General features: G+C 37.4%; 2 protein-coding genes across 7 annotated transcripts in view; one reads left to right on the plus strand and one right to left on the minus strand.

Annotated features, from left to right (window-relative positions):
* The window catches only part of FKTN (fukutin), a 75875-nt gene that overhangs the window by 52688 nt on the left and 10172 nt on the right, over positions 1-13015 (minus strand). For 5 of the 6 annotated variants that reach the window (XM_073876617.1, XM_073876616.1, XM_073876620.1 and 2 more), the window contains exons 2-3: positions 10261-10448; positions 1638-1697 (exon numbers count right to left, since the gene is read on the minus strand). In XM_073876617.1, coding sequence (XP_073732718.1) covers positions 1638-1697; positions 10261-10365 — 165 coding nt within the window. In that variant the 5' untranslated portion in view covers positions 10366-10448. Of the gene's footprint in view, positions 1-151; positions 225-1637; positions 1698-10260; positions 10449-13015 lie in introns of those variants that run through there. The other variant, XM_073876619.1, reaches the window with a different exon arrangement.
* Positions 10919-11446, plus strand: LOC112836409 (small ribosomal subunit protein uS9-like). The gene has a single exon (XM_073876735.1). It carries the CDS (start codon positions 10953-10955, stop codon positions 11391-11393), a length of 441 nt encoding a protein of 146 aa, XP_073732836.1. The 5' UTR covers positions 10919-10952; the 3' UTR covers positions 11394-11446.

A 13015-nucleotide genomic window follows, 5' to 3' on the forward strand; every position in this document is an offset into this window, starting at 1 on the left:
GCACATATAAGGTGCTTAATAAATGTTTGTTGAGTGAATCTCTTTCAGCTTAGTGTTAAATATAAACATGATGAACACATTTATGGCTTCATTACAATTATTGATATAAATATAGATTAGGGCAGGGTAGAGGAGATATTCTCTAACTCACCTTCTAAATATGCCTTCCAGGTTGTTATCAATGCAATCATCAATGCTCCTTGGAAACAGATGTCCAATTGACTCTAAATCCAATTAATTCTAAATAAACATGACTCTTATCATCTGACCTTCATTTTGTTTGCAAGAAAGAAAAATGTCTTGTTGGAAATAGGGTACACTAAGACTATAATAGTCTATTCATCTAAAAGGGCTTGGTGGGACTTGTTCTTAGTGAAAGGCTAGCTCCTAATAATCATTCCCTTTCCTAAGTGCTCTCAAGTCATCTGTTTAATAACTCATTCTAGAATTTTTTTCAGGGCTCAGTATCACACTTACTGATCAGATTTCACTTTTCCTTCCTTTTAAAATACTATTACAAAAGTATTTTAGTACTTCTCCCCTTCCACATGATTCTGCAATTATAAAGACTAATTCTTAGTACCATGCAATGTAATTAACAAAGAGAACTCATTGAACGTAGTGAGCTGTTCTTTAATTTTTGCTCATTTATCTTGGAAGTAAACCCTTTAAAAAAAAAAACAAAACATATTTTCTCCCACCTCAGGATCCTTCCCTGAATGAAAAAGATGGGGCTTCCTGTTCCCCTCAGACTTCCCTAAGTTCACAGAGGAAAACATCTGCTATTTTTAATAAATTAAAAGTTCATCTTGGTACTTCATAACTGAGGAGCCTGGTATAGGATATCCCAGACTTTACTTTTTAAATAGTAGTTGAAAACCAATTGGTGCCAGCAAGGACCTAAAATTATTACTACTTCATTGCTGCTTCATGATTTTGAAAACCCACTTCCTATCTTAGAAGCTTCATGTCCTGGTTAAAGAGATGCCAAAGACTGAGGTCATCCACAAGAAATAACTGGTCATATCCAAGATATATACGAATAGGATAAATGTAATTTTTTATTAGTAACTAGTAACCTAGCATTGTTTTTCATTCTAAATTTGCTTAGAAAAAAGGTAGGAAAACATATTTTTATAGATGTATAGGCTCTGAAATTTATAAATCAAAACAGGGCTATATCATACATACTGCTAGTTTTCCTTATCTTAAAAAGGAAACCAACTGAATAGATTTTTATTCCTAATCATTATTTTCCCTTATTCATAGTTCAGTTCTGATTCATATATTTTTTTCATTTGGGGATGCACCATAGTTCAGTGAGTGAGAATTTTGAAGGCAAACACTTAGGAATCTGGACTCAGCCACTTATTAGCCAACTAACCTTAAACTCTTTCAGTGAACTGAGGATAACGATATGTACTTACTTCATAAAGTTTCCATAAGGACTAAATGAGATATTGCATGTAACGCACTTGACACAGGGCCTATCCCTTCCTCTCCACCACCTACTCCCACTGCCCACCAAGACAGCTATTACCATCATCATCATTCAACAAATACTTATTGAGTACATAAACAAATGAACCAAATGAACACTGTAAATGAGGAATTTCATCTGTGCTTATCATACATACCCACTGTGTGCTATCAAATCCATTTTGGCTTCCTTTAGATTTTGATAAACCAGCTCCATTCTAAGAAGATAACAAAAAAACATTTTAGTAAACTCAAAGCTATCTTTCTCTGACTTATTTTGCTTGTCATACAGAGAACAAACTGGTGGTGGCTAAAGGGGAGGAGGGGGGGATGGGCAAAATGAGTGAAGGGGAGTGGGAGATATAGGCTTCTAGTTATGGAATGAATAAGCCACAGGGGTGAAAGGGACATCATGGAGAATACAGTCAATGGTACTCTAATAGTGTTGCATGACAGATGGTAGCTACACTTGTGAGCACAGCGTAACTGTTGAATCACTGTGTTGTACTAATGTACTAACTAATGTACTAATGTACTAACTGCTGAATCACTGTGTTGAAACTACTGTAACATTGTGTGTCAACTATACTCCACTAAAAAATAAAAATTTAAAAAATATTAAGGTCTAGAGAATCAGAAGGAAGAAAGCATTATCAGTTTTCATCTGATAAGCCCCAAAATACTTTTTTCTTTTTTAAAGATTTTTATTTATTTGACAGAGAGAGACACAGTGAGAGAAGGAACACAAGCAAGGGGAGTGAGAGAGGGAGAAGCAGGCCTTCCACAGAGCAGGTAGCCTAATGCAGGGCTCGATCCCAGGACCCTGGGATCATGACCCAAGCCGAAGGCAGACACTTAACGACTGAGCCACCCAGGCACCCCAGGCCCAAAATACTTTGAAAGTAACAGGAAAAAGAATGTCTGATGGTCTAGAGACAATATGAAGAATGTTTCAAGCTCAAAGAAGATCCAGAGAAGTTTCTTATGCCTTGAATATGTTCTTTACCTAAAAGATATAGATGGGAGGATGTTGAAGAACAGTAAGAATAGCTTTATCCTAAAAATGAAATATGCCCCAAGTTCCTAAAAAGGAGACTCATCGCCCCACTAAACTGCAAATTTAAGGGTAGGGACCAAGTCCAATCTTTCTCTGTACTGACAGTGCCTAGTACAGTGCTTGGTAATGAGTAAATGTTTAATGATGGTCTGTTAAATGCAGGGAAGGAGAGCGGAAAAGAGATATACTGAATAATTAAGGTAAAGCAAGAACTGGTCTCTCCTCATAAGCTCTGCAACTTAGACAATAACATTTTCATACCAAGGGATAGTTGAGATTAAATCACAAAGAGACAGCTTTGTAATCTTCATCCTTAAAAAGAGATGGCAAACTGTAACACAGCCCTTGTTGCTCATCATAGCCCTCCATTAGTAAATGAGGTTGAATTTCTGAGCTGTTCGCTTTCTTTGCTGGATCAATATATAAATATGATATTATTTCTCCTATCTTAAAACAAACAAACAAACAAACAACTCCTCTTTTCCCAACTAACAATTTTCTGTCCTTTAAGCAAAACCTTTAATGGGTTGTCTGTTCTCACTGCCTCCGATTCCTCTCTTCCCATGAGCTCACAAGATTAATTTCACTCTTCCAAGTATTCATCAAGATCACCAATGACCTCCACGTTGCTAAATCCAATGAACAGTTATTACTCCTTGTCTTATTTGATCTATCAAGAATTGTTGATCACTTCTGTCTCACTCAAACACTTCACTTGGCTCTCAGAATCCCGACTACTTCTGGTTTTCCTGCTACTTCTCTCTGGCTGCTCCTCCTTGTTCTTATTTGCTAGGTCTTCCACCTCCAGTGTATTGGTGGTCCCAAAACTCAGACCCTGAGGCTTTTCTCCCTCTTTTTACTCTATGTTCACTTTCTTGGTAACTCATCTACTCTAATGGCTTTAAATACAATCTATATGCTTACAACTCTCAATTTATATTTCCAACCAAACTAGTCCTTTGAATTCCAAACTTATTCAACTATCTATTCACCTTCTTCATCTGGATGTCAAATAAGCATCTCAAACTTAACATGTATGAAAAAAACTCCAGATCTCTAACCATCCCTCAAGCTTGCTTCTCCTAGTCTTTCCCATCTCAGTAAACAGCAACTTCCCTTTTCCAATTATCTAAGCCCCAAATACTAAAGTTATCCCTGACTCCTTTCTGTTTTTTATACCCAACATCTAGCCCATCAACAAATTCTGACAGCTCTACTTTCCACTTTTCATGAACTCTACCATTAGCTCCCTTGTCCAAGCCATCACCGTCTTATGTAAATTACTAGAACTGCCTTCTAAATGATCTATTAGCCCTTCACCCAATCATCTGTTCTCAACAGAGCATCCACTCACTACTTTTTTTAAGTCAGATCATGTCACATATCAGCTCAAAACTTTCCTATGGTTCCTAATTTCACCTAGAATAAAAGCAAAAGTCCTCTAGAGCCATATTCATCTCTTTGCTATTCTTAAAACTGCCAGGCATGTTCCTGCCTCAGGACTTTTGTGCTTCCTTTGGTCTCTAGGTAGTATGCTCCTCTTCTAGATATCCACATAGCTCATCCTTTTCAAATAGGCTGTTTCCTCTATTTGTAATGGCCTTCCCATCCTTTTTCACCTGGAGAACTTATACTCATAAAACCAACTCAAAATATTATTTCACCCATTAAATATTCAATCATAACCTCCCTAAGTAGGTTATTCAGCAGTTTTTCATTCCTTATAAACTTTGCACTTACCCAAGTTTGAAGGGTCAAGGATAAGGACACAGGAGGATCCGGTTTTACAGGGGCCTGAAAATTATACAATTTTGGTGGTCCTTTTTAAGAAAAAGAATGCAAAAATATCTTCTGCAAACTTTATCAAAATATATAGCTTTGGAAGTGAGGGGCCCTGCAGTTTAAATTTCATTTATCTTTTTTTTTTTAATTTTTTTATTGTTATGTTAATCCCCATATATTACATCATTAGTTTTTGATGCAGTGTTCCATGATTCATTGTTTGTTCATAACACCCAGTGTAAATTTCATTTATCTTAATGGCTAATCTATCTCTGCTGAGGAACAGTTACTGGCACCCAGTGGCTACACTGCAGCTGTTTCGGAGGAATGCAGTCCCTATCAAGCAATGATCCTAGAAATAGAGAACCAAGAGAATAAATAACCTGACCACTCTTTCCTCCTGGTCTCCAACCTCTGGGTGATGTTTCCCATTGGCTGACTTCAACTAGAAAAGGCAAGGGAATTCAGTTAATGCAGTCCATAGAGGTCAGCCTCCTGAGGCCCAGAGTATGGGAAAGACAGGATCTTGAGAAACAGAGACTATCTACCATACCATGGTAAGAATTTGGATCTTATTCCACAGGTATGCTATGCAGAGAGTAAGTGGATCAGATCTTAAGAAAAATAACTGTGACAGCTGTGAAGAAGAGGATTACAAAAGCTAGAGACTAAAGAGTGGAAGAGTTCTTAAACTATAACTAGTAAAGTAGGCAGAACAGGGTTTATGAAGTGTGCTTTGAAGAAGTAACATATCATCATTTGCTTGTGTGTCTCTTTATAGGTTTCTCTCTCTTTTTAAGATTTATTTTAGAAAGAGCCAGAGAGCAGGGGGAGGGGAAAAGGGAGAGGGAGAGAGAGAATCTCAAGCAGACTCTGCACTGAGTGCAGAGCTGGACCTAGGGCTTGATCCCTGAGGATCATTACATGAGCTGAAATCAAGAGCTGGACACCTAACAGACTGAGCCACCCAGGCGCCCCTAAGGTTTCTTAACTCCTCTCCTCTTCAATCCCAAATTTCCCCAATTTGTGACTTCCTAGACAGTAAGGATTACACTTGACTCATCATTTTGTCTCACAGCCTAGTACTGTGCTTGGCACACAGAAAGAACTCAATGAACACTTGAGAGAAGGAAGGGAAAAATCAAGGGTGGGGGAAATCGGAGTGGGAGATGGACCATGAAAAACTATGGACTCCAGAAATCAAACTGAGGGTTTTAGAGGGGAGGGGGGTGGGTGGATGGGTTAGCCTGGTGATGGGTATTAAGGAGGGCACATATCGCATGGAGCACTGGGTGTTATACGCAAACAATGGATCATGGAACACTACATCAAAAACTGATGATGTCCTGTATGGTGACTAACATAACATAATAAAAAAAAAGAGAGAGAGAGAGAAATAAATGGCTGAATATTCTAAAAGAAATGCTATATAAAATAAGGAGTTTTCAAAAAAAATTTTAAAGCCTAAAGATATTCCTATAGGATATTTAAAGTAAAAATTATGTGAAGTGAATAAATAAATGTAAAGATGGAATCAGATACCAAAAAGGAGGGTAGAAAAAGTCTGGTGGCTACTGAACTTCACTGATAAATGAGTCAAATTAAGTTATGCCATTAAAGAGAAAGTATTTGGGATATAGGAGGTGAAGATTCAAGGAAAAATCCTTTCATTTTTTTTGAAAGACAGTAACCGACAGTTTTTTACAGAAACCAAAAACCAGAATTCTTAATCTAGCATGATCATTACTCATGCCTATAGAGAATCAAACAGTAAGACTTAAAAAACTGATCTTTTTCAATTATTTATAAATTTGCAATCCTGGGGCACCCAGGTGGCTCAGTCGGTTAAGCATCTGCCTTCGGCTCAGGTCATGATCCTGGAGTCCTGGGATGGAGCCCCGCATCGGGCTCCTGCTCAGCAGGGCGCCTACTTCTCCCTCTCCCTCCTGCTCGCCCTGTTGTGTTCTCTTTCTCTGTCAAATAAATAAATAAAATCTTAAAAAAAAATAAATTTGCAATCGTAAGGATCAGAAACACTAACCATGGTAAATTCACCAACCCTCTAGGGAGCCTTCCTCTTCTGTATCTCAGTGCCTTTCCTTCCAGTACATGCACTGTTCTTTTACTTACTCCCGAGTCACTGAAGTTCTTAGTGGATAAGACTCATAAATGTGATCTGAGACAGTGGGAAAGCTTTGTTTATTAATAAGACAAAACAGTTTGGCCAGAAAACCTAAAAGTCTAAAGTCTGGGAATACATGGAAGTATTTTTTAAATATCCCTCAATTCTAATGGAGGAAATTCTTTCACATTTCTCCTGAACAATGGTGGTAATTGGAGGAGGAAAGGACAGGAAGAGAGGGACAACAGCATTTACCAAAGTTTATCACACTAGATCAGATTATCAGATGGAATACTCTTCCTCCAGCAATGACCCGTATATTATCCTTCAGAGCATAAGAGAACCAGCCAATAGTCAAAGAAGAGTTTTTTTACAATCATGTTTCTTGCATGATTTTAACAAGCAACTGACCAACTCAAAATATTTCAAAAATCTTTGTTGCACATGATCTAAATGGCTACCAGATTAATTTTCATTTCTTTTTTTTTTTAAGATTTTATTTATTTATTTGACAGAGAGGTAGAGAAAGAGCACAAGTAGGCAGAGCGGCAGGCAGAAGGAGATGGAGAAGCAGGATCTCCGCTGAGCAGGGAGCCGGACGTGGGGCTCGATCCCAGGACCCCAGGATCATGACCGGAGCCGAAGGCAGCCACTTAACCGACTGAGCCACCCACGCGCCCCTTAATTTCCATTTCTAATAATGGCATATGAAATTGTTCACTGTGAATGACTATTACCAACTTGAAATGCAAACTTTCCACTCCCTCCTGGCCTTATAACCAAACACACAGAGGTTACTACATATAATGCAAAGAAAGACATCCTAGCACAGAACACTGTAAGTGGCTTTCTAGGTAATGAGAATAGCTGAATACTGCAGGCACTGGTGTTGCTTACGGTTCTAAGTCAAGAACATCACTAAGGTTTGGTTCACTCAATACTTTATACAAACATAGTCTGTTGGCTTTGTCTTCCTTCCATTGAGGCAGCAATATTTAATAATTTTCTACTGTGATTCATAATACCTTAAAGCAATCTCATTTCATACCTTATAAATGCTATAGTATTTTGTTTCAACATATTTGTATGATACTCTATGAGTGAAGACGTAAGTTTTAGGACCTGAACTTGGCAATCTTTAGCAAGAAGCTTAAGATATCTGGGCCCCAAATAACTCATTTATGAAAAAATGATAAATGTAGGCTCATGAGAAGCCTGTAATAATTAAATACAATTTATTATCAAACAGCAATGTAAACCTTAAAAGGACTAGAATATGTAAACTATTAATAGCTACCATCTACTGAGCATCTACCATGTATCAAACACTAAGTTAGATGCATTTCATACATTATCTCAACCAGCAACATTGCTATTAGTCCCATTTAAAGAAACTGAGGCTCAAAAAAGTTAGGTGACTTGTAGTAAGCCAAACAACCAAATGAGGATTTGAACTCAGGACTATCTAGGCCCCAAACTCAAGAATTAATGCTGTTGCCTCTTCTATCAAATTATGAGTTCCTTGAGAGTAGGACCTGTGTTCTATTTATCTCTGTATTCCTGTAAAGTGGCCTGTATATAACAAGTAATCAATAAATACAGATTGAATGAACACACAGAATTATAATCACACAGTCCTGGTTGGTGCAGTAAGAAAACAATGAACAACTGACATTCCCTAGGGGGTCCTACAGACACCCCTTCCTTTGTGATGCAAACTGTCAGCCAATTACTTGAAAACTGGAGCTCAAAGAAAATGCTCACAAGGCTATCACACAAGTTTGTATTTCAAAGATCTAGAGGGTTGTTCTCTGGAACCTGAAGAGTCAAGTCCACCCATGTAGGGAGTTGTGCCCGACCCAAAAGATATAATATACTAATTGCTTCCCTTCAATGCTATCAACTAACTAGATTATTCAGACCTCATTTAGAAAGTCATAGAAAGGCTAAACTTGTCTAACCAGCTAGTGCCAAGAGAATTCTGTGGTGAGGCCCTAGAAATGGTCAAAAGTAGGCCTCCTTAACTCTAAGATAGCAATAATCCTTCTTCTCTAACCAATGATAAGAGTACTCTCTCCTGAAGAGGGCCTGAAAAGCTCTGCAGTCCTTCTCAACATTTACTGCTGCAGGCATTTACTACAAGTAGGCTGAGATCACAGATAAAACCAACTTTTCATTCTTGTCCTAGCTTTAACACATAATCTCAAGTGTCCTTCTAAATTGCCTTGAAATTCAAACATGACCTAAAATTATGGTTTTTACATTGATGCTGCTGACCTATAGGTTAGTGCTGATCACGGCTACCATTCTGTAATCTTCTGCTAACAAATCAAACTAACTTAATTGAACTAGAAATCATTTTATTTGTGTGAATTTTCTTTATCTATCTAACAGAGATTGAGAATATGAGAATGTTGAACAAATGAGAAATGCAATTCAGATATAATCAGTAAACAAAGTTTACAAAACTGAGTTCTCTTCCTATGTCACAAGAAACTATACTAGAATACTCAAGATCCATCTGTAGTTCCCTGAAGTTTAAGTGAGACCTTGAAGTTTAATAAAAAGCCAAAAGTGTATATATTTTCAACAAAATTGAAAAAAAATTTAAAAGTTGAGAGCTTCAGGGGCGCCTGGGTGGCTCAGTCAGTTAAGTGTCTGCCTTCGGCTCAGGTCATGATCTCAGGGTCCTGGGATGGAGTCCTGCATCGGGCTCCCTGCTTAGCGGGGTGCCTGCTTCTCCCTCTCCTTCTGTTCTTCCCCCACACCCTGCTCATTCTCTCTCTCTCAAATAAATAAATAAAAAATCTTAAAAAAAAAAAGTTGGGAGCTTCAGCATCTATTACTCTAACTACACCTAGTATTTTTAAATAAAGAATTTTTTTCCTCTTGGCATAAACTACTTGTATTCCTTACAGATAGTATTTTATCTTCACACTAATAACATACAAGAAGCATCTATACTTCCAGTAGCATCTGTCCCCAACAAATTATAAATAAATGGAAGAGAGAAACCATTTCTCATTGCTTCTATCACCCTGTCAAAGTGCCTGGCAAATGGTGACTTTTAAATAAAAGTTTTGAATTAATAAAGTTTAAAACTCCATTTTATAGAATGCAAAATTACTTGATTAGGAATAGCTTAATGTAATTTCCATATTTTTTAATAAAAGTAACCTGTGGTATTTCAAAACTTAGATGTCATCGTTTCTACCTATTATTAATAGTGAACATAAAAAACAAGAACTCTAGTTCAAATAATACAAACTTTGCAAATTTAATAGTATACAGGTTTAGTGAACTTTATTTAATTTTATGCCTTATTTTGTTCAATTCTGCTTAATGAATATGGCCCTTATTACTAAGGCAATTTGTATGCCATGGACACAATATAACATATACTACTTCTGATTATAAAATTGAAGATAATAATAAAAATAATAGCTCCTAGGGGTGCCTGGGTGCCTCTGGTTGGGCTTGCCCCAATCTTAAAGGCTAATAGGCATTTATTTTCTGTCAGATCTGCAAGTCAGCCAGGCAGCTATGCTTTGGTCTGCTTCATAAATCCCATCCAGGGCCCAGAACTACCCAGGGCACATTCTTCTCCTGGCACATCAGGGATGAACAAAGGGCAAGTCATACCCTAACAGCCCCTTTGAAATTTCTGCATATGTCTATAACATTCCACCAGCCAAAATAAGTCTCATGGTCAAGGTCAACTAGGACAGAGAAGTATCCTCCCCTAGAATGGGAGGGAGAAGTACACTGTACTGAAATAAACTAATTTTGCCTAATGATGAGAAAAGAGAAAAAATATTACCTTTGCTGATAAATAGTGCTTGTAGTAGTACAACTGAAACAGTAGAAATGCAGAACTTGTCAAAGTTAAAAGCGCCAAAATCACGTTCTTATTGATTCTACTCATTAGTCTAAGGTATTCACTTGGTTGTCTTTTGAGAGTAACCGTGTTGGTTTCATCTTTTTTGGATAAGAAGATAATCTTGCTTTCTGTAAACAAAAAAGATATTGTAAACAAAAAAGATATTTCTAAAGAAACAAAACCTACTTTTAATTTTTCCACCTCTAATAACCAGCACTACAACAAAGAAAAAGTTACCTAAAGTTCTACAGAACATTCTTTGATTTACTAATTTCCTCTCCTAAATAATTAGATATGAGACCAAACATGAAAGAACAAAAATATTTATCATGGCATTCTACAAATAACAACTGCAAATAACAAACATAAATGGGATATCTGTAAAACTTGACCAACAGAGATTTGGGGGCTTCTCCTACAGTTTCTGATTCAGTAGATCTGGTATGGGGCTTCTGAATTTGCATTTCTGACAAGCTGCCAGGCCGTGCTGATGCTGTTGACCATATTAAGAACCACTTCCACAGAAGAAATTGAGAAAATTTTTGGTCAAGAAACATCATCTGGGGGGTGGCCCCGCATGTTCCTTTTCCGGTTGCGGCACCGCGCGGTGAGGAGTTCTTACGTTCGCAGCCATGCCGTCCAAGGGTCCTCTGCAGTCCGTGCAGGTCTTCGGACGCAAGAAGACGGCCACAGCCGTGGCGCACTGCAAACGCGGCAACGGCCTCATCAAGGTGAATGGGCGGCCCCTGGAGATGATCGAGTCTCGCACGCTGCAATATAAGCTACTGGAACCTGTTCTGCTTCTGGGCAAGGAGCGATTTGCCGGGGTGGACATCCGAGTCCGAGTGAAGGGTGGTGGTCATGTGGCCCAGATTTATGCAATCCGCCAGTCCATCTCCAAAGCCCTGGTGGCCTATTACCAGAAATATGTGGATGAGGCTTCCAAGAAGGAGATCAAAGACATCCTCATCCAATACGACCGGACCCTGCTGGTAGCTGATCCCCGGCGCTGCGAATCCAAAAAGTTTGGCAGTCCTGGTGCCCGTGCTCGCTACCAGAAATCCTACCGATAAGCCTATCGTGAGGATGAGTGTTCATCTTTATAATAAAGATGTCACGGGACTTAACGGTTTAAAAAAAAAAAAAAACATCATCTGTATGATAGCTTTTTGTTGTTTTTTGTGATCTAGGATATGGTCAGTTTTTTATAAATATCCCATATATGTTTTCAGTTTTTTTGCAAATGTAAATAAAGTGTAAAGATAAAAATTTTTATTCTTTCATCTTTGGTTGCATCTATTTAAGATAAGAAACAATATAGTTCTACTTCTTTGTACCTCCTATGCACTATTTGATTTTGGTTAAACATATTATATTTAGTTCTTCAAGTGTTCATCTTTATTCCTTTAAATATACTAACAACTCTATTACTTGATGTCTAAAGTTTTTGTCCTTTGTTCTCCAGCTGACAAATAAGAGAAAATCAGCAAATTTATACTTACTCTCCTGCTTTTTCTTCTCCTTCAATCTCGACTTTTATTAGTTATTTCTACCTTGTAACAGTTCTATTATATTCTGTTACTACAAATCTCAGTTAATTTGTTCTTGTTCATCCTATCTTCCTGCCAATCCTTTTGCTGAATCATCTCCATTCATCTACTGGATGGCTGATATTCATCTTCCTATACTTTATCAAAAAACTTATAGATACTATTTACCTTGAGTTCTTACATTGTTCAAATACACTTGTCAACTGATAGTTGGGCTGAGATCATACTTTCTTTCCCCTGATGACTTACAGGCTTTGTACCACTGTTCTATAATGCTAAATATCCCCTTGACAATATCTGATCCTTCCCCCAGGATTCCCCTACAGGTAAAATGACCCTTTTACTGGTGTGAACAGAGAATGCACTCCTTGCCTCTGAAATCCAAAGTTTTTAAAAACTAGGTTACATAATGATGTTGATGACTGTACAGTTGACTCTTGAACATGGGTTTGAATTATGTGGATCCACTTATATGTGGATTTTTTACAGTCCTGTAAATGTATTTTCTCTTCCTTATGATTTTCTTAATAACATTTTTTCTCTAGCTTACTTTATTGTAAATATATGGTATATAATACATATACAAAATATATGTTAACCAACTGTTTATGTTATCAATAAGCCTTCTGGTCAATGGTATGCTATTAGTAGTTAAAATTTTGGGGAGTCAAAAGTTAACACAAATTTTCAACTGCATGGGGGGGTCGGTGTCCCTAATCCCCACACTGTTCAAGGATTAATGTATACTAATTTTTCTCTATTACATGCTCTTTCGATCTGTAGAACTAAGATTTCTTTAGTGGGAAGTTTCTTAAATTATATGTTTGAGTATTTTTCTGGTCTAATGTTGAATTCTCTATTTCCAGAACATAATTGGGCCTTTGTTTCATCTCTTTTCATTCTCATTTGACTTTGTTCAACTTTCAAAAGCCTGTCGTCATGCCCTTTTCTGACTTTTCAACAATGTTAATTCTCCTTTTTGCTTCCAATATGGCCATTTATTTGATTTTCTTTTTCTTCCTTTTCTTTCTTGAGCTCTGCCAGAATATGATTTATCAGATCCTGCTGTCTTACTATTTCTCCCTGGCCAAAAAACTTTGTCTATTATTTTAAAGAAGTGATTGTTTCATTAAATTTGTTAGGCC

This window comes from Callorhinus ursinus, unplaced genomic scaffold, assembly GCF_003265705.2.
Source record: "Callorhinus ursinus isolate GAN/ISIS: 27379988/994484 unplaced genomic scaffold, GSC_fseal_2.0 scaffold24, whole genome shotgun sequence".
Lineage (NCBI taxonomy): Eukaryota > Metazoa > Chordata > Mammalia > Carnivora > Otariidae > Callorhinus > Callorhinus ursinus.

Excerpts from the sequence above, each read along its gene's own strand:
- LOC112836409 (XM_073876735.1), top strand. The coding sequence starts at position 10,953 with ATGCCGTCCAAGGGTCCTCTGCAGTCCGTGCAGGTCTTCGGACGCAAG.